The sequence below is a fragment of the Oryx dammah genome, unplaced genomic scaffold (genome assembly GCF_014754425.2).
Source record: "Oryx dammah isolate SB20612 unplaced genomic scaffold, SCBI_Odam_1.1 HiC_scaffold_29, whole genome shotgun sequence".
NCBI classification, from domain to species: Eukaryota; Metazoa; Chordata; class Mammalia; order Artiodactyla; family Bovidae; genus Oryx; species Oryx dammah.
The window spans coordinates 50,153,461-50,175,616 of record NW_024070213.1 but is presented as its reverse complement, the minus strand read 5'-3'; the positions used below and the strand labels follow the sequence as shown (position 1 = coordinate 50,175,616).

At 47.1% G+C, this 22,156-nt stretch overlaps 1 protein-coding gene across 2 annotated transcripts in view; it reads left to right on the top strand.

The window, feature by feature from the left end:
- CHST11 (carbohydrate sulfotransferase 11) overlaps positions 1-22,156 on the top strand; it is a 266,938-nt gene that overhangs the window by 121,310 nt on the left and 123,472 nt on the right. For both annotated transcript variants that reach the window (XM_040234827.1, XM_040234826.1), the window contains exon 2: positions 5,991-6,076. In XM_040234827.1, coding sequence (XP_040090761.1) covers positions 5,991-6,076 — 86 coding nt within the window. The remainder of the gene's footprint in view (positions 1-5,990; positions 6,077-22,156) is intronic.

The following is a 22,156-nucleotide window of genomic DNA, read 5'->3' as shown; positions in this document are numbered from 1 at the left end:
TAGTGTGTTTGCAGAGTTATACAACCATCACCACAATCTGATTTTAGTACATTTCCATCACCGTAAAAAGAACTTTTGTGTCTATTTACTATCACTCTTCTCTGTCCCCATCCTCGGCCTTAGGCAACCACTAGCTGACTTTCTGTGTCTTTGTACTTGCCAATTTTGGACTTTTTTGGGTACTTACCTTGAGATCATGCTGGGTTTTTAAGGAAGCACTTTTGATGTCTCAGACAATTTTGGGGTCACCTTCTCCAGCAGTTTTTGGGGTTACTGCCTCTGTGGCTGGGAGTGTCTTTGTGAGCTGACCTCTGCCTCTAAATGGGAGCTCTTATAGCCCATGACCCAGACTCAAGACACTTACTATTGAATTCAAATGGCTTCCCATGGAAGACCAAGCCCCATCTAGTGGCTTCATTCCATTTTGATTGCCTATCCACCTGCTGGGCTCACTGCTCTGAAGTGTTAGTCACTCAGTGTGTCTTGACTCTCTGTGACCCCATGAACTGTAGCCTGCCAGGCTTCTCTGTCCTTGGGATTTCCCAGGCAAGAATACTGGAATGGGGTGCCATTTCCTCCTCCAGGGGATCTTCACCACCTTGAGATTGAACCCACATCTCCTGCTTGGCAGGCAGATTCTTTACCACTGAGCAAAAAGGCCAAGCTGGCAGCAGAGGCCAGTTAAGAGGATTTGGTCCTAGCCCCAGAGGAGGTGATGGTGGCTCAGGCCAGGGGTGAGGGGCCAAGGTGAGCTGATGGAGAAAGGGGGTGATGGTGAGTGAGGGAGGGGAATGAAGAATGACTCCTGGCTGTTATGTCTGCCCAGACAGGTGCATAGTGGTGGTGTTTACTACAGTGGGGGACACTAGGGAGGGACATTTCAGGGGTGGAAGCCGTGAGTTCCCCTCCTCAGTATTTACTATGTTCAGCAAGCTCAGGTTGAACCTCAGTGAGCCCTGTTGTCCCTGACCTGACTCTTCTAAGATATCTAAGTCGGGGAGTTTTGAACAATATGTCATGACCCATCAGTTGGTTGTAAAATCAATTCAATAAGTTGGACTAGTATTAAATAAAACAAAGCAGGGAAATAGTGCCTCATGTGTAGTGAAAGTGAAAGTCGCTCAGTCACGTCCAACTCTTTGCGACCCCATAGATTATAGAGTCCATGAAATTATCCAGGCCAGACCTGGAGTGGGTAGCCTTTCCCTTCTCCAGGGGATCTTCCCAAACCAGGAATCGAACCCAGGTCTCCCGCATTGCAGGTGGATTCTTTACCAGCTGAGCCACAAGGGAAGCCCAAGAAAACATGTCAACTGAGTACAAAAGGAGAAAGGGATGAGAGCAGGAGTCAGCAGCCCCGTTTTCTAGTCACAGCTGTGCCTCTGACAATCTGTGGGCCTCGAGAGAGTCCCTTATGCTCCTGTGTCCAGGCCCACCCTGTAAAATGGGGCAGGGGTCAAGGAAGGCTCCACTGGGTTCTCCCCATCCTCCCCCTTTTCTCGCCTTCACCTCTTCTGCACTGCCTCAGTGGGCAGATAGCAAACATTACCAGTCAGGAAGGTCATTACTGAGCTTTGCATCCTGCCATTTCTCTTGTTCAATCAAAACCAATTCAGAAGGTACTTTCCCCCAGCTGTGCATACCCAGTCCCTTTGCTGGTCTCTGAAGGCTCTTCTTGTGGTCAGTGTGCCTCTGTCAGCACTAACCTATCCGACTGACAGCTGGTTTGCACTTGGACGGGGATCTTGGGCTTCTTGAAAGTCAGCACAACCCTCTGCTTGGGGCACGTTTTCACAGATGTCCCAGGATCATCTAAAAGATGGAATGATTTGATTGCCATTGGTTTTGGTGAGCATATTTGATAGCCGAGTTCTCTCAACAGGTGAATGTACTGTATACAAGTATATTCCTCAAAGCTGAGAATCAGAGTCCTTTAGTGGAAGGTTTCTGTGCAGTAAATCTCCTGGCTCTTAGATGAAACTGTGTTCTTTCCCTTCTTGAGTTACACCAAGCGCATCTACCTAATTCTTTGATTTATACTCTTTTCATCTGCCAAAAGTTTAGTTCATTTTAGTTCTGCGGCCACAGGCTAGGCATCAGGAGGTTTGAGGAGCTTACAATAGGAGAGGAGATTGACTGAGAACTAGCTACAGTAAGGGTTCAGATTAGCCCCAAATCAGAGCCCCAGGTGCCTCAATATTCTGGCTGGTTGTAGGATCTCCACTAAGGAGAAGTGGATCTAGAGATTGTTTTGAATGGCTCTGGGCTGTCCCTGTTGAAGGGACTGTGAGAAGGAAGGAATAGAAAGTTGGAAAATTGAAGTCTGTTAATGAAATATTAGCGACAACCTAGGCTGAACCCAGCTCCTACTTCAGTGTTTGGGGTTCCTGAAAAGTCCCCTGTGAACACAAGTGTGCTGAGTGTCTGTAACACACCTGAAGGCTCTGGTTGGCTGGAGAACACTGCCTCAGTATTCAGGACTGCCTTTTTCTTTCTTTGCCTGGCCGTATCCCGTTGTGTGTGTCCATGACCTGTAATGTCATGGACCCGTAACGTGTCTCGTTTCAGAGGAGTAGGGGAGCACCCAGGGTTTGGGCTCCAGCTCTGCCACTCACTAGCTATGTCAGCGGGTAAATTCCTCAACCTCTCTGAGCCTCAGTGTCCTGGTCTTGAAAATAGAAGTGAGTCTACCTGCCTCCAGGGTGTTCATGAGGAGTAGAGGAGAAACTGTATGGCAGGCTAATATTGATGGAGTGCTTGTCAGACTCATTGAAGGCCCCTCCCAGATCCACGAGAACACACCATCACTTTTGCTCTTTGTTTGTTTAACTCCTTTGACTAAGAAAGCCAATAAAAGAATTTTGAGGAAGTTTGCTAGGAAAGAACATGTTAACTTTTCTTTGCTGTTAGTAAGTGCTTTGGCCTGATACTTTTTAGCTGAGAAGATATCTTTGAAACTCTCAGATGACCTGTTGTTTTACTTTCATTCATTTGACACACATGTGTGAGTACCTACTATGCACAAAGCACTCCCTTAGAGGGCAGGAGACCAGGCAGATGAGACCTGCGTGGGGCCTGGCTGCCGGGGCCTGGCTGCCAGGGCCTGGCGTTGGGGAGGACCAGTTAGCCTGGGGAGGCGGGGTAGGCCTGGTCCTGCTCTCCCAGCCCTGCCATGGTGCTTTTGGCCATTCCGTGCCCTCCTGGGGCCCGTTTTCTTCTCTGAAAATGGGCTGAGATGGTTTTCCCAGTAGTCATGGACAGCTGTGAGAGTTGGACCATGAAGAAGACTGAGTGGCAAAAAATTGATGCTTTTGAACTGTGGTGCTGGAGAAGACTCTTGAGAGTCCCTTAGACAGTAAGGAGATCAATCAATCCAAAAAGAAATCAACCCTGAATATTCATTGGAAGGACTGATGCTAAAGCTGAAATTCCAATACTTTGGCCACCTGATGTGAAGAGCTGACTCATTTGAAAAGACCCTGATGCTGGGAAAGAATAAAGGCAAAAGAAGAGGGTGGCAGAGGATAAGATGTTTAGATAGCATCACTGACACAACGGACATGAGTTTGAACAAACTCCAGGAGATAGTGGGGGTAAGGGGAGCCTGGCGTGCTGCAGTCCATGGGGCCGCAAGGAGTCAGATACGACTTAGGAACCGAACAGCAGCAACCATATTCAAAAAATTACATGAGAGATTCAACACTTGATCATAAAATAGGCTTTGCGTTAGATAAGTTTGCCCAATCGTGGCTAATTGAAATGTTCTGAGAATGTTTTAGGTAGGCTAAGCCATGATGTTTGGGAGGTTAGGTGTGTATTAAATGCATTTTTAAACTTATATTTTCAACTTAGGATGAGATTATGTCCTGATAAACCCATCATAAGTCAAGGCAGATCTGTAAACACAACTGTCCAAGAAGTCATACTGTGAATTGAACCAGTTAGATTCTTGCAAAATGGTCTTGCATTTCGTTCATGTTTAGAAAGGAGAAAACAAGTCCTGTAGCTAAAGGAAACTCGTGGTGGGTGGGCAGCGGAAGGCCACTGTTAAATGTCCTTAGGGATTCCTTTCTTAGGGCTTTTGATCATCAGACCTTTCATTTTCAAAGGAAAAAAATAACAGCAGCCTGTTGCCACTGGCCGTTTCCTTTTTACCTAGCAGGATACAATGTCTGATGGGTGTAAAGGAAGCCTTGAATCCTACATCATTCATGAACCTCTTTGAGTGCCTACCGTGTGCCAAGCATCAGAGAAACAACATGAATACGATGGAGGGGGTCTCTGCCCCCCATACCTGATGTCTGGCATATCCAAGGTGCTTAATAAAAATTTGTCGAGTAAGAAAATGAATACAGATGATAACTGTTAATAGTTTTTCTGTCCTGTCACATCATTTTGATGACTCCTGTAATACTGGGTTACATTTTAACTCACCTGTCCTAGAAGTGGCCAGCCAACCTGGTCTGGGGCCAGCAGGAACTGTTGAGATGCTTGGTGGACTTGACACTTGATGTTGGTCCAGCATGGCAGTTGAGAGCATGGGCTGCCTGGGTTGGAATCCTTTTTTCATCTCTTCCTAGTCATGAGACCTGGGCTGGTTCCCTGACCTTGCTGTGCCTCAGTGTTCCCATCTGTAAAGTGGGGACAGGAGTGGTGCCCACCCCACAGGGTTGTGGTGTGGCCTACACGTGTGCACTGCTTGGCGCACTTCAACAGCCCTCCAAATGTTAGCTGCTACCCTCTGCGTGTGTTGTTCCCTTGACCTCCTATGGTGTATTAGACGCACAGGATAAATAGACCCAGGTGTTATCATTTGGGTATGAAGGAGCCCAGTGATGAGGTTTGAGTCTCAGCTTGGCAGTTCTCTCCCCACATGGCTTCTGCCTTTGTCAAATTCCTGAGGTTAAGGGAGGCTCAGAGAGGTTAAGGCCCTTCCTTCACTGTGTGAAGGATTATATGGAACCCAAGTGCCCAGCACATGAGGCACCCTCCATAAATGGCAGGATTGTTGTCAACCCCATAAAAAGCGCACCAGGCCCCTTGGCTTTTGTGGCCTGGAGTGCCACAGCTGGTTCATTGGGCGCCCAGGGAAGTTGTGGGCAGGCCTGGAGCAGGCCTTGAGGGCGGCTGGCCTTGGGAAAGGGCCCACGTCGCAGGCCCCACACGGTCAAAGCATTTTAAAGGCCTTGTATTAGAAAAATAAACCAATTAAATAATACTGCCCCCCATAAAAGCTGACTTTTAATGGGTTCCATGGTGGGGTTTTGCTCTGTGGCGGTCTCGTAGCCATTGGTCTTGGAGCGACTGTCTGCCGCCATGGGGAGAGTTTAATCTTGCACGGGGTGGGCAGAATTTTACAAGTTTTACAGCTGTTTTTCCTCCTCCAAAGTGTTGCTATGTCATTGTGCGCTGAGGGCAACCTGCATGCATTTAACAGTTTACCTCGTTTGGGGTGGAAATGAAAAATGAAGTAATAAATTAAAGAAAAACACAACGTGGATTTTTCCCCTCTTCTCGAGGCAACCGTAGAAGAACAAAGAACCAGTGTTTTCCCGGACTGACTGCTTAATCAAATTCTAATGGCTTTTATGTATGGACCCTTGCCCACGGGACCCGCCTCCTCCCCAGAGAGGGCTCCAGGGCACAGGGTGTGTGTTTGGGGCTTATCCTCCCGACCCCAGGGTAGAGGGTCAACAAACGGCAGCCCAGGGGCCACATCCGACCCACTGCCTGTTTTTGTGAAATGATTGGGGGAAAAAAATCAAAAGAAGATTTCCTGACATATGAGAATTACATGGTGTGGACACGCCTGCAAGCTGGGGAAGACCCATGGGGCCCCATGGCACCGGGCAAAGGACTAGCTCAGCCAGAAGCTGGTTCTCTCTCTTCCTTTCCCACCTGTTTCTTCTTTTCTCCTCTATGCCTTTTTCTTCATCAGACAGCAAATGTTTGTTGCCTATTTCTGATGAGCCTTCGCTTTCTCTCCTCAGTCATGCGGAGGAACCCCTTTGGTGTGGACATCTGCTGCCGGAAGGGGTCCCGAAGCCCCCTGCAGGAGCTCTACAACCCTACCCAGGTAAGCCCTGGAAACTTCTTTGCTTCTCCACTCAGAGTCCATGTATCAGATTTTGGGGGAGGCAGGGGGATTGAAAAAACTCCAAAATTCTAGTCTTTCGGGATTTGAAATTTCTTTCCACTGCCTGGGTTTTTACCTTCAGCTGGTTGCTTTCTTGGTCACCCTTTCTCTATAGAGTGGTTCTGCAATTCTAGCAAGAGGTATTTCGAATGAGAGGAATGGCTTGGTGGAGTGCTAGACTGAACTTTGAACCTGCTCAGGTTTTGGGTCCCTGAGAACCACATAGCTGCAGGTGCCAGCAAGGGGACTCTGAAATTGTAGAGCCTGCCAGTCTGTGCAGTCTCCCCATGGATGTCCCCAAAGAAGGCCCACATGGGGGATGAACTCACCACCCAGATCAATCGCCTCCAAGAGGTGCATCTCACTGCGCCAGTCTAAGACCCTTGTGAGGGGAGACTTTTTGCCAAGTGACTGTCATGGTAAGTTGAACTTGATTATGAAGAATTCCTCTCTGAGCAAAATAAGCTCCAACCAAGACACAGTGCTCTCCATGGAAAGCTAGGAGCAAAGGGAGGAGGCCTCGTTGCCATGGTGATGGCAACGTTGGTGTGTGTGGGTCTTGATGAGAAGACTCCAAGGCTGGCCCTTTTGGGAGAACATTAATTAGCTTTTGATGCCAAGAACTGGTGAATGAACAACTAATGACCCATTAGCTGACCTTTGATAGCTGGTGGGAACGAGGGGAAATGCACTGCTTTGGCTATAATCTCCCAGATTGATTTTGTATCAAATTCTTAAGTTAGCGTTTCTGTGGACCAAGGTGCTTGCAGAGGAAGAAACTCTTTGCTTCCCTAGAAGTGCTGAATTCCTGGAAGTCTTGCCAAGGGATAAGTCTGAGAACTTTCTGATTCCACATCTCTTTCTTGTCTTTCACCCTTTGGAAAAGTGGACTCTTGAGTTTGTGCAAAATGGGTGGCATAACCATGTTAATTCACACCCCTCTTTCAGCCCCATCACTTTGGAACTCAGTGTGGTGGGGCCAGATTAACCAGGTCATTGCAAACTCAGATTTCCTGATGTCTCCTTTACTGGGCTTTCTGGTAACCCAGCAGGGAATTGGCCTTTTTAAAAAATGGTTATTGATGTATAGTTGATTTACAATGTTGTGTTCGTTTCAGGTGTACAGCAAAGTGAATCAGTTATATATATATATATATGCATACTTTAAAAAAAAAATGCTCTCTTCCACTATAGGTTGTTACAAGATACTGAGTATAGTTCCTTATGCTATACAGTAGGTCCTTGTTGGTGATCTTGATTTAGGTTTTTGTTTGGTGTCCCGATAATCTGATTACTATAGGCCAGTCTCCTGCCTGTTCACATATTGGTCCTAGGAAGAGACTTCAATAGAAAGGATTTCTGATTGGTGAAAGTGGAAGTGTTAGTAGCTCAGTCGTGCCCAACTCTCTGCTATCCCAAAGACCATAGCCCACCAGGCTCCTCTGTCCGTGGATTTCTCCAGGCAAGAATACTGGAGTGCGTTGCATTCCCTTCTCCAAAGGATCTTTCTGATCCAGGGATTGAACCCGGGTCTCCTGCATTGCAGGCAGATTCTTTACCTTCTGAGCCACCAGGGAAACCCCTCTTCCAGTAAGCCATGTTGAAAACATGTGCTATCAAGACGTGAACCATACCTGTCTCTTTCAGTTGACCTCCTCTGTTCTCAGATTATTTTCTCTTTTGAAACAAGACTGCTGAAGGGCTCCTGCTTTCCTGAGCAAATTTTATGAGCAGCAGATGGTGTCATGGGAAAAGCTATTTCTGAAGTAGATGTTTCTCTGGACAGGTAGTCTATGGACTGTGTCGGCACCAGTCATTGTTGCGTCCCCAACCCTGGCCTATAGTGGGTGCCCCCTGAGTGTCTGTGATCGAAAGAGTGAAAGTCCAGGTTTAAATTCCTCCTTCACTCCCAGCTGGTTGTGCAACCGTGAATACGTGATGAGTTCTCTTCAGGGTCAGCTTTCCCATCTCTCTGGAGTGTTGGGAGGATAAAATAATTCTGATGTGTCAGGGGCAGAGTAAACATGACTTACCATTATCATGACTGTGAGAATGGCTTCACTGCGGGAAGCCTTGACTCAAGGGTCAGACCTGGGTTCAAAGTTTGTTTTCTTCATGTACCAGCTATGTGAGTGTGGGCAAGACGCTTAACCCATCTGAGATTGCCTCCCTCCTTTATAACATGGTGCTAACAATTCCTGCCTTGCAGGCTTCCACAAGAAGATGTGCCTTGCTCAGTGCCTCCTATGGAGTTTGCTCCTTCCCAGATTCACTCATTCATTTACTCATTCATTTCTTCATCTACTGTGGTGAACGCCCACTGTATGTAGCACGGTGCCAGGCACTGGGCACAAAAGGCTGAGCAGGGCTTGTGTGGCTAGCCGCCTGTCTGCTTCTCCTTGTTATTCCAAGGTTGACTTGAGTGGGTTACCTGCTGAGGGAGACCCTGCTTGTTCTATTTGTTAACCAATCAAAGAAGAGAACCTTCCAGGGTAGAATGTTCCATCTCTTCCACCTGGCAGTGTTGGATAAGCTGCTCACTTAGAAGCCTAGGACCTGGGTGGGAAGATGGGGCTGGGGAGGCATCTCTGGGGGCCGTTTGTGAGGGAGTAGGTGGGTGAGTCACCAGCCTCCATCAAGAATGTGGTGGGCAAGCTGTCTGTCCCCTTTTGCTGGTAACCAGGAAAATGTCCCTGCAGGAAGATCTCCGCATTTCCTCAGGATGTTGTCCCGGAATGTTTTTTTCTTAGGCTGGTTTCCTTTACAAGCTGCAATTATGTTCTCTTCCCACACACGTTCCGTCGGTGGTGCTTCTCCGAGAAACTGTCTTCGTGATCTTTGGGATGGCTGTGGGCTGGAGAGTTCAGAGGAGAGAAGGGAGCGGGAGCTCCTGTGGAGCCAAGTCTGGTTTTGTGTCCATAAGACATTCACAAACGCTGCACCCAGTGGGCCTTGGTTTTGGTTTCTCGTGTTCCCCTACCAGCCGAGCTCTGGAAGCTGCTAAGTCTGGACCGATGTTATCACAGAGGCAGATGACAAACACTGTAATTGCTAGAAACCAAACTGCTCCCGGAGATGCCATTTCCCCTTTTTATGCTGACTGGTTATTTGGGTTTGATATATGATGGTGAAAACAGGAACTGTGTATTTTAAACAGTAAGGAAACCAATATTATGGCAAGTAGAACCATCTTAGTTACCAGCTACTGGGAATGTAGGCCAAATGCTCTCTGCGTGCATGCATGCTAAGTTGCCTCAGTCCTGTCTGACTCTCTGAGACCCTGTGGACTGCAGCCCATCAGGCTCTTCTTTCTGTGGGATTCTCCAGGCAAGAGTACTGGAGTGGGTTGCTGTGGCCTCCTTCAGGGGATCTTCCTGACCCAAGAATGCTCATAAACTTCTCATGGAATGTTTGTGTCAAGCCCTAAAGTAGGTAGTACACCCCCATTTTACATACGGGACAACTGAGGCCAAGGAAGTTGTCACACAGCTTGTAAGAAGCAGAGTAAAAATTCAAATCCAGGACAAGCTACAGATCCATTTATCTCTGTGCTGTATTCATTGTTGCCAGCAAAGTTCTCTTGGCAAGAATTACCCCATCCAAAAAAGAAAAAAAAAAAAAAATCACATCCAGATTTTCACTGGACAAAAATCTTAAAAGCTCCCTTAGGAAAATTGGCTATAATCTGCTTTTAGTGTCCAAGGTTTTCTTATTTTAGTGCCCTAACCATTAAAACAACAGTGGGTGGAAAAAAAGTTTGTAGGTGATATTCTTAGAAAAACTGTACTCTGATGTCTTATAATTTTCCTGGTTCTCTGCTGTCTTCCTGGCCCCAAAATAAAGCGTAATTGCTGATCATATCAGCTGGCGTCAAGTCACCGAAAGTTCAAGAGTTGCCAACTGCATATTTGCGGCCGAACACATGTGCGGGCCACCCCACTTAGCCTAGACAGCAGGGCAGAGCTCCGCTGTCAGCCATTAATAGGGCATAATTGCCCCAAAAATGCCAGCAAGGGGTGGGACAGCCTGTCTTGCCTCGCCCACCTCCCGGTCCTCTCGTGGGTTCCCTGAAGTCTTCCCGGCATCACTCATGTGGTTCAGCCCTGCCCTGCCTGCTTCTTTCTTTAGCGTTTGCACTTGCTCTGTGATTAGTATGTTCCGAGAAGACAGATGCTCAGTCCAGGGGCTAACCAGGAACTTATAAGTCCAGGAGGCCTCCATGCATGCACCAGTGGCCTGCAGACCTTCCTAGGGGCCCCTGGGGACCAGAAAATACAGTATTTTGACCAGTCAATATTTTATTGTAATAATAATTTAAAAAATTGAACCTTTATTGGTGCAGTCTTCTATGTGTTAAGTATATTTACATCCAAGAAGGATGGAGAGAGGGAGAGAAGGGAAGGAGGAAGGGAAAGGAGGAAGAAAGTTACTGTTCACTGAATGTCAGTGACTTTCCACATGCATCTCATGGAGTCTTCACAACAGTCCTAGAAGGAAGGTTATTTATAACTCCATCCTTCAGATAAGTTAACTGAGAAGGGCTAAGTAATTTGCCAAGATCCCATAGCTCCTTAATGGTTGTGCTGGGTCCACCTGACCAGGAGAGAAAGTGGGAGGAAGAACTTCTATCCCATTATCTTTCCTGGGTGGAAAAATGCTTTCTTGAGGTTCTGTTTCATGGTGACTGAAGCTGAGCTCAGGATAGTTGCAGAATTCCTGAAGGCAGGGGCCAAGGTTCATGGAATGCACGATAGATGTCCAATAAACAATTGCAGATTTGTTTTTTCTCATGGAACATGATATTTGGAGCAGTCTTTCTTTCCTGGCTGAAGCCAGGCTAAGTGAGTGTCCCTTCTTTCCCCTTCCCTAAGAACTCTGCTATAGGATAGTACAGCTTGGTGACATTTGGAAGTCAGGGTCTTTGATTAAGTTTTAGATTGAAAAAAGCTTGAGTTGTCCAAGGGAAGGTGGGAAACTCTTCCAGCTCCAAACTAAATAGTTTTCTGAGCAAGGCTTGCCAAGGTTTATTTTGTCAACAGATGTTTATCAGATAAACAGAGGGAAAAGACATGGGGAAGAGAGGCATGTAGGTAACAGAACATGATAAGTGCTTTCGATGAAACTGGAAGTGTCTTGAAAGTTTATGGGAGGATCAGGAGTGAACAGTTAACCCTTTGAGGGGCAGGGCACAATGGGAAGCTTTCTAGAGGAGGCGGCATTTGAGCCAGGCTTCTGAAGACTTAGCAGTCTTCATTGGACAGAGCAGAGGGAATGGCATTCCAGAGGGATGAAACAGCAGGAGTGAGGTGTACAGGTGGGACAGTTCATGGCACGTTCAGAGAATGGTGAGGGGTTTGTAGCAGGCATGAAAGAGCATGTTGTAAGCTGACTGGAGAGGATACGGAAGAGGGGCAGGTTGGTACCAGCTTCATAAGGCTTGCTCACCCTTCCAGAGGGGTTAGTGGTCCCTAGAGACCCCCAGAGATGGTGTGCAACTTACAAAGTAGCTTCTGCTTCTGGCTCGGCTGCTTGTTAACTTCTTTTAGGAGGTCTGGCCCCTGCTGACTGCAGTCTCTTCCTCTGTCGCACGAAAGGGTTGAATTGTACCCATGCTTCCCCACACCTTGTGCACTCGTGAGCTTCGAAAAATCACCAGTGCCCTGATCACCAGGGATTCTGATTTTTTGTGGTGGGGGCGGGGCGGGGTTGGTCTGGGGTAGGGCTGGGGTGGAACCAATGTTCCTTAGTTGGTTCTGATGGGCAGCCTGAGTTCCAAAGCACTGAGTTGGAGATTCTGGAAGGACCCCTCCAGTTTTCAAACCTTCAAGGGGACGTCTCTGGCAGCCCAAGGCAGGGGTATGTGTTTGATTCCTGGTTGGGGAACTAAGATCCCACATGCTGTGCAGCATGGATAAAAAATAAAACTGAAAAATAAAATCTTTGATTCTTTGGTTCTTACATCACCTGTTACATGAAAAGGAGCTCAGAGCATGTGCACTGAAGTGAAGTAAAGTGAAAGTAGCACAGTTGTGTCCGACTCTTTGTGACCCCCACGGGCTATACAGTCCATGGAATTCTCCAGGCCAGAATACTGGAATGGGTAGCATTTCCTTTCTACAGGGGATCTCCCTGACCCAGGAATCAAACCCAGGTCTCCCCCCTTGCAAGCGGATTCTTTACCAGCTGATCCACAAGGGAAGCCCATGTGCACGGAGGTTGCTCCCTATCTTTTCTATGGTCTTTCTATATGAAGGACCATGTTACCTATTTGCACTCAGCCTCATTCACCAATACGAGGTGACCACATTCCTTCCTATGCTCCATGGAAGGTTGATTGATGCCCTGAGCTTTGGAGACTCATTATGTGAACAAACCTAAGAAGTCGAGCCTTTGGGCAGTGAATCGGGCAGAGCCCCATGTGAAGGACACTTGAGCCACTTGGCTCTTGATCCCATAAAAAGGAGAACCCCAGACTGGTTCCAAGCCAGACATCAGGTGGGCGCTTCTGAAGGATCAACTTCAGTCTCACAAATGAGCATGAAAGGGCTCTCTTCCTTGAAATTCATTCTTCAGGAAGAAAGATACTGAATGGCCATATCCACTGGGGAAGGCAAGAGAGCAGACATTGGACAGTACCCAACTCTGGTCAATTAATCCCTTCATTACCAACCACCTGGTAAATGACGAGTCCATCTAATTATCTTGCTTTGACCCAACAGCTGTCTACTTAATTGATTTAGTTGTGGATCGGCTCCTTATTCAAAGATATTACTTACTGTCAGCCCAGCAGAACGGCAGCTGGCCGGCAAAGATGAAATATTACATCAACTTGATCTTACACACAGCACTTGGGAGCATGCTTCATTATTCATTGCAAATCACAATGGATGAGCAGAGCCCGTTGCAGAAACCTGGGGCAGTAGGTTGCCTTTTTCACTATGACCAGCGGCTTCTTTATTCTTGAACCAGAGAAGCTGTCCCTGGTCAGAGTTCCAGTCCAGCCAGGACAGCTGGGGAATCTCGTGTCAGACACAATTTGGGTTGGCGGAGATGACTGGATGCGGGAAAAAAACGGGAGGATCCCAGCCCAGGTGTATGATCTGGGGCAGTTACTTAACCTCTTCAAGCCTTGATTTCCTTATCTGTAAAATAGGAGTGTGATACCAGAGTTGCAGGTTTGTGAGGTTTATCAATAACATCGTGTATAAAAAGCACCTAGGACATGCCCAGAGCAGAGTGGGTGATAGTCGCTAGTCATTAGTGGTCTGGGTTGATAGGTAACCCGGGACTTTTCTTAGGGGTTCTGGGATCATGCTTGGTCCCTGTCTTGTAGGCTCAGATGTTTGGCAGATGCATACTTGGACTTGTGTTGAATAATAATAAGATAGATGATTTCCTCTTGCCTGAAAGCTACTAGCTATTTATCATGAGCATTACCTAAAAATTTTGATTGATATTATGTGTCTGGTAGACTCAGTTGTTGGGAAGCTTGCTGTGCTGATTTTTAAGGCCATGAGTACCTCTGGATGGAGTGTGTGTGCGCATGTGTACATTCAACCCACATCCTGGAAAATGGGCAAATTCAGCTGTTAAGTTTTAAAGGTCTCCTGTGCTTGCTTGTGTCTGTTTTACCTCCAGCATGTAGGTAAGTGTGTCAGTGATAGTTGTAAAGTAAGACCATCTCTGGCCCATGTTAATGTGAGGCCATTGATTTCATGGATTGGTTCACATTTCACACAGGCGGTTTTTATAGGCGGTTGTTCTGTTTCTGGAAACCTAATTTGACCTAATATATTCAAATCTTGGTAGCTGAGCTCTCTAATGGGGTCCTTCTGTATCAGGCTGTGTGGATATAGTCTGGTAGATTTCAATGAGAGGAAGGCATTCAAGTGACAAAACGACCTCAGCAATTTCCAAATGGTAACACAGCTGTAAAAGCTACCATTTTTGGAAAGTTATTTCCTAAATTGCCCTCAATTATAAGAGGCCTCTACATAATTTGATTTTTCTGTAAACTATACACCTCAAGGAGCTTCACAGTCAACTGGATTTTAACCTTGTTGAGATGGATAGAACTGAGACAAAGCCCTGGCTTGTTCTTAAATTCTCTGTAAGAAAGACGTGGGAGTGGGATGGGGGTAGGGTGGGCGTCAGCCTCCTCCCCATTCTGCTTCCCTCTTGATGGCCAAGTTGGCCTGTGGGTCTTGTGGGGAGCAGAGTTTACACTCTGCCTCCAGCACTAATTACTGTGAATTCTGGGGCAAATAGCTAAACTTTTTCAAGCCCTGGAGACCTTGTTTATAAAGTAGGAGTAAAATACCAACTATTCAGTTATTAAGAATTAAATTAGGATTTATAGTGCAAGTTCTGGGCACATGACAATCTGCTCAATGAGTGCTGTTTTTTAAACATTTATATTAGCTCAGATGAAGCTTTCTCCAGGAAGCTTGCCCCGATTTTTCTCCGTTCAAACTGAGGTTAAATGTCCTAGAACGGTACTGCCTGCTTACAACATAATATGATTTGTATATGTTATTTGAAATTTTCTAGCAGTCACATTTTGAAAAGTAGAATGAAAAACAGGTTAAATTCATTTTAATATATTTTATTTAATCCAGTGTAACCAATATATGATCATTGCTACCTTCAATCAATAAAAATATTAAGATATTTTATACTCTTGTTTTTGTATGGACTTTTTGAAGTCTCATGTGTATTTGACACAGCGCATCTCACTTTGGGTTGGCCATGCACCACATGCTTAGTGGCTATATCTGGCTGGTGACTGCCATACTGGACAATGCAGGTCTATGAAATGCCGCACTCTCCTCACCCCTGTGTCATTCGTGACACTTACCTTATGTGTTTGAAATGATCTCACTAGACTTTGAGCCTCTTGAGAGCAGGGACTGATCATTCATCTTGGTACCTGGAGGCTACTCCAGCCAGCTACGGAAAAGGAGCTCTTGGCACTGAGTGAATTGCCTGTCCTGGGCTGTGAGCAAGCCTGGTGTGTGGCGATCATGCTGAGGAGGTGACCAGGGCTTTGTGGCCCCAGAGGCACTGATGCAGCTGGCCATTAAGCCCGAAGATTTGCTGGAGCCCGGTAGGTCCATGGTCTGAAGAGGGCATCTCCACTCCAAGCTGATGCCTGTTGTTGTTGTTTGTCACTCAGTGGTGTCCGACTGTTCGCAACCCCATGGACTGTGCAGCATGCCAGGTTTCCCTGCCCTTTGCTATCTCCTGGAGTTTGCTCAAACTCGTGTCCATTGAGTTGATGGTGCCATCCAACCATCTCATCCTCTGCTGCCCCCTTCTCCTCTTGCCCTCAATCTTTCCCAGCATCAGGCTCTTTTCCAGTAAGTTGGCTCTTTGCATCAGGTGGCTGAAGTATTGGAGCTTCAGCTTTAGCATCAGTCCTTTCAGTGAATATTCAGGGTTGACTTCTTTTAGGATTGACTGGTTGGATCTCCTTGGTGTCCAAGAGACTCTCAAAAGTCTTCTCTAGCACCACAGTTCAAAAGCATCAACTCTTTGGCACTCAGCCTTCTTTATGGTCCAGCTCTCACATTCGTACATGACTACTGGAACAACCATAGCTTTGACTTTGCGGACCTTTGTCGGCATGGAAATTTATTTCCTCCCAGTTCTAGAGGCTGCAAGTCCAAGATTGAGGTGTTGGCTGAGTTGGTTCCTCTGAGAGCCTGGGGAGGAATCCGGTCCATGCTTCTTACCTGACTTCTAGCAGGTTCCTGCTGATCCCTGGCTTTTCTTTATAGAAGCATCACCCCAGTCTCTGCCTTCATTTTCACACAATGTTCTCCCTGTGTGTGTGCTTGTGTCCAAACCTCTCTTTTTTAATAAGGACTCCAAATGTATTGGATGGGGACCCACCTACTCTACTAGCTAACTAATTTCATCTACAGTGACCTGCTTTCCAAATAAGGTCACATTCTGAGGTATCCCTGTTAGGATCTCAATACATGGATGGAGGTAGGGGTGTGTGCAGTGCAGTCCATGACACCTGCTGTGTGCATAGCCCTGTGCTAGATGTGCGGGCATTTAAAAAAAGGAAGCCCTTGCCCTCAGTTAGTTCATACTCTAATGGGTGAATCAGGCCAGTAAACTGACCATCACAAAAAGAAGTTCTGTTTGAGTTCAGTGTATAAACCTGGAGGAGCTTAGAGAGGGACCAGAAAGTTAGAGGAGGCCCATGCACGTGTGAGTGTGTGTAGTCCTGGGTGCATGTGTATATGCGTAGCCTTTGTCACCCCGATTGAGCAAAGGCACAGAAGTGGTGACACACAGAGGATGTGTGGTTCCAGCCTCCCCTGAATAAACACCAGCCGCGGAGAGAGGACGCCCTGACACGCGAGCGACTGGAGCTCTGTCTTTCCTGGGGTGCACCCCATCGACACCCCTCTGGTGAGGACCGGCAGTCCAGGGACGTGAGAAAACCAATGTCACTGTCGTTCCTGACTTGTACAAAAGTCTGCAGCTCAGTGTCTCCAGCTGATGCTCTGCTATTCGGTATCTGCATGACCACGCTGGGGGACGCTGCCAGGTTGGCCCTGCCTCAGCCTTGGCAGGTGCAGAGCCACTCTGGAAGGAAGCTGGTCTTTCTGGAACATGCCCCAGGGGTGGGACGCCCAGGCAGACTCTGCTGCTGCCTAAAACGGCCTGGTGTGATGTTTCCTTCCCTTTGTCTTCCGTCAAGGGTTTAAAGCCACAAAATAGCCAGCGTAGCGCTCTGGCTGTCTTTTGGACTGTTGGAGAAACCACTCCGCCCATGTGTTCCTCTCCAGTCTGTGCCCTACAGGGTACCCGCAGATAGGTCCACAGCTGTAGGGGCGTCTTGGCAGGGCTTGGCTGCGGAGGGCCTGCCAGCTCACTGCTTGCTTGGATCCAGGTCTCATATCCTGTCCCAGTGTTTGGGGGAAGTTCTGAGAAAAAAAGGGGGAATGTCTGAGGCTTTAGTAGTGGTTAAGAGCACATGCCTTAGGACCAGCTGTGTGGCTTGGGACAGCTTCTTACCGTCCCTCACCTGTAAAATGAAGATACTAGCCCTGACCTCATGGAGTTCTTCTGAGGATTGTGTGAACCCACAGAATGAGGCTGGCAGAGGTGTTTGCTGTTTGCTATTTGCTGTGACTATCATTCAGGCACAAAAGCCAGGAAGGAGGAAATGATCCTGGTGGCAGATGAGAAAGTTGAAGTCTAGATCACTGGGAAGGCAGGGCTCCATGTAGCCAGCTCATCTTCCACTTGTTTAAAGGGAACTCTATCTTCCAGAGCAAGAAGTTCTCTGTTTTGGCTGCAGTTCAGAATCAAAAAAGGAAATTTAAAACGCCCTCACTTTCAACCCCTAAATCAGAATTTTGGGGAAGCTGGTACTTTTTTCAAAGCTCCCAGTTGATCCCAGGGCGCAGCCACAGTTTGAGAACCACTTGCTCTGGCTTTTTCCTAACTCAGAGATAGTTCCGGAGACCAGCAGCCTGGAAATCACCTGGGAGCTTGTTAGAAATGCAGAACTTGGCCTCGACCCCAGTCTGCAGAATGGAAACCTGCATCCTTCCAGGGTCCCAGGTGGTCTACACTGGTGATAACTGGAGAGGGCTCCTGAGACAACAGCTTGCTCTCTGGGGCCTCCCAGAAGGAGCAGCTGTCCCTGCATTTGATGACCAAGGACAGGTGGCACAGAGTTTGCATGGGTTTTGGAGATGGAGACCAAGAAAGTATCTTTACCTTTCCTGGAGCCTGGCTTGCTCTGCTTTTCTGAAAACTTAGAAAGTGGATGCTGCATGGAGTTCTTGTCAGAGGCAGGGAGCTGGCATCCCATGGCAGGTTAGATGGATTGGCAGCCTTTCAGATCCTTTGGATATATTAAATGTTCATTAATTGTCTCAACTGAGGAAGAAGGAGGGCTTCCTTGGTGGCTCAGATGGTAAAGAATCCACCTGCAATGCAGGAGACCTGGGTTTCATCCCTGGGTTGGGAAGATCCCTTGGAGGAGGGTATGGCAACCCACTCCAGTATTCTTGCCTGGAGAATCCCCATGAACAGAGGAGCCTGGCAGGCTATAGTCCATGGGGTCGCAAAGAGTTGGACATGACTGAGTGACTAAGCACAGGGAGCAAGAAGTGTGGCTTTGAATAGGGACCAGGGAAGCAAAGGCCACGTGATGCCTTTGAAAGATAACTCCATCCTTCATGGGTGCTGTGCCCCTGGGGTAAAGGGGATTAGCAGGGGGAGGAACTGAGCTGGGCTTCCTTGGGTGGCTGCAGTCTGAGTTTATTCTCTTCATGGTTTGGGCTGTTCCTGACCTCACTTTGTCAGGAAATAGGAAGGAGGTACCCAAGAATTCGAAGATTGCTTGCTTTGAGTCTGCCCTGGTTAGGCACAGTAACCGCCTATAATTGTCCCCTCAGTTCATTCTTCTCAGGAGGGGCCTGTTTTCATTAGTCCTCCTGGATCTGTGCTGTGAACTTTCTGGAGACACCGCTTGGTCGCCATCTTTTCTCCTCTTGCCAGAACCGCAACCAAAAATCTGTGTTCAAACAGTAATGAGGATGATTCCAAGTCTCTTTCCTAATTAGCAGGAAGCACAGAGCCAGTGAAGGCAACCAGGCAGCTTGGTAAGGCCAGGGTAGGGGCTGCCCATGTTGGGGAAGGGCTTACCATACCAAGTGGTAAATCCACTGTGCTTCTGTTGGGTCAGTGTTGGTTCCACAGTCTGGCGTGGACCACAGCAGTAGCTGGCAGGGGAGATTATAGGAAAGGATTCACTCACCCCAAAACCCCCTGATCACTAAGAGTAAAGAATTAAATATGCCCTTGGTTTTCATAACCCAGACCAAACATTCTGAGTTCCACTTTTTTTCAAGGACAACCTGGAAACCCATCATCAGGGGGTACTTATCATCTTTCAGAGGGACACATTTGAAGCAGATGAAGCCAGTCCCTTAGCTCATGCTCAGCTCGCCCAGCCGTCCCCTCAGCACAGCTGCTGTGTAATTCTGTAACTGTTCTTCCTGAAGACCCTTCATTCTAGAACTGCTGGAGCCTCTTGAAAATTTCATCTTGTTTTATAGGGAAGTTGCATGCTAGCTTGGCCTTCAGAAATGAGGAGGCTGTTTGGGACCTGTCGCTCCGTGGTGTTGTGTCACCACTAGACTGGCTCACAAATGGCACCCCCACTTCTTCCCACGTGCTGCCCTGGGTCACTCTCATTCACAGTGGTTGATCTCAGCTGAGGGCCTTGGCTCTCAGTAGGTTTTCTTCATTTTACAGGATAGATGAGCTGGTGCCTGAAAAGAAATGTAACTTTTGAAAGGAATTGGCAGACACCAGGGGAGTTCGGAGGCAGCTGATAATCCAGTCATTCACGGTCATGAGGGAACGGGTTGAATGAGAAATAGAAACGCACATGTAATCTCCAGGCCTCATGTTAATCAATTGCTCATGTTAATCAATCACCTTCTCTTCCAAGATGGCTTTAACCAAGGCCAACAAACAGGCTGATTCATCACTTTCTTCAGAACTGACCTGAGTGTTCGGTACAAAAGAGATAATTTGCCAAGCCCTTTTTTAATGAGTATCTAGAAGAACTGCAGTTTTTTTTTTTTTTTTTAAGTGTATTATTATTGCTGTTTTTGTTATTCATGCAGAGTAAAGTGTCATTTTCCTTGAGAAAGTGACAAAATGAGCTGCTTCTGCGGGTTGGTTTGTTCACTGTTGTCTTATCAGAGAACAGCATTTAACATGTTGAGATTCAGACTTAGATCATGTTGAAATAAGGATCAGGAGCCAGGAGAATGAGGGTCAATTATAATCTTCCCTCAGATTTTGGGGTGTAACTCAATCAGAGGGGAAGGAGTGATTAGCATCTTGAAGAGAGAAAGCCTGGTTAAAAGCAGCCCATGGCAAATTGCTGCCTTTGGCTATCTGATTAATGTCCGAGGTACAGTCTTTCTTGAGCCTAAGAACCCCCTGCTTATCTTATCAGTTGCTCAAATTGAACTTGATAAATAGCAATGACTAAATCCAGTGCAAACTTTGGGAGATGGTGGTGCTTCTGACCTCAAATTTTATACAGTGGAGTCCTGGGGAGCCCTGCAGACCACTGCCACCAGTTGAGGGGCATCTTAAGCAAGCAAACAAGCAAGCAAGCTCAGTCGCTTCAGTCGTGTCCAACTCTTTGCGACCCTATACACTGTGGCCCACCAGGCTCCTCTGTCCATGGGATTCTCCAGGGAAAGGATCTGTTTGGGGAATAAAAGCCAAGCTGGACTCAGGTGAAGTGTGTGAGGTGAAGGCTCTCTAACTCTGTGTGAGTGCTCATTTATGTCCAACTCTTTGTGAGCCCATGGATGGTAGCCCACCTTGGCTCCTCTGTCCATGGAATTTTCCAGGCAAGAATACTGGAGCGGGTGGGCGTCTCCTTCTCTAGGGGATTTTCCAGACCTGGGGATTGAACTGCGTCTCCTGTGTACCCTACACTGGCAGGTAGATTCTTTACCTCTGAGCCATGAGTGAAGCCCACTGATGCCTTAAGTTGGTGCCTTAAGCTCTAGACCAGAGGTCCACAAGCATTGTCTACAGACAGAACTTTAGATGTCTGTTACAGTGACTCAGAGGAGGGGATGGCAACCCATTCCAGTATTCTTGCCGGGAGAATCCTATAGACAGAGGAGCCTGGTGGGCTACAGTCCATGGGATTGCAGAGTCTGCCATGACTGAAGTGACTTAGCACAGCACAGTGACTCAACTCTGCTGCTGTAGTCTGAAAGCAGCTGTCAACAGTATATATAAATGAGTGGACATGGCTAGATTTGGTCCACAGGCAACCTCTGCTTTAGACAGTTTGAGAGCCAGAAGCCTCAGGTTCAAGTGCCAGCCTGTCTGCCCTACAAGGGCATTCTTGGGCAAGACATGCAGACTCCCAGGACTCAGGTCCTTTACTTCTAAAAATAGGAATCACAGTGCTCCTCTCGAGAGATGGTGAGAGCATTTGTAAACTGTAGAGAACTGAACCTAATTTGGGTATTAGCATTTTGTTGCTGATGTGCAGTCATGGTCCAGGCCACCAATGGTGGATGAAGCATGCATGTATATTTGGTAGAAAACGTTAGGTGCTGGCCAACCAGCTCTCCTGTCTGTAATTGCATGATGAAATAAGGAAAGTGCTATTTAATTTCAATTACATTCATTTTCTTCGGGGATATGAGAGGAGTACCAGCCTCTCAAAGCTTCCCTTTCCTGCCATGAGAAATTTCTCAAGCAGCAATTCTTTCAGTCTAACCTGAATTGATCTCCATTCTGGAAATTGCAAATGAGCAAAATGACTGTGATGAATGGGGGCTCTAGGGAAACACAATGCTTGGGCTCAATGTCTCAGACTGGAGAAGGGAAACCTGAAGCCTTTATCGGGGAAGATGGGCAGTAAATGAATTGCCAAGCGGGAATTGGAGGATGGTTAGTGAATAAACCCATTGTGCTGAGCAATTATGCATCTCATTAAGATGCACTTGGTTTTGGCCTTGATACTATGAGAATTGTCAGAGCAAATATGTGCAGACCTCAGTTTTGAGGTTTGAAAAGGGGTCAGTGCATAATTGGCGGGAGAAGTAAAAGAAGGGAGATGGTTCGAACAATAGGTATTAAATGGCTATTGCAGCAAAGAAGACAGAGATGTAAAGAGTCAGACACCCTGATTACTCAAGACACAGTGCGTGTGGTCTTAGAGTCACATTCGGGCCACGTGGACAGTGCCTTTGGTGCTCTTAATAAGCTTTCTTGGGATCAAAGCGGTTTGCTCTATAGAAAGTTTCAAGAATGCTTGGGTTGTGTTTGTTGAATGAATGAATGACTGGTGCTGGCCCCATGATTGTCAAATAAGTGAATGAAGGCGGGAGGGAATGAATGAGCAAATTAATAAACCAACAATTTGTGTAAAATGAAGATGATAATAGTACCTACCCATATTGTAGGGTGGGAGGATTAAATGGGAGAATGCTTCTA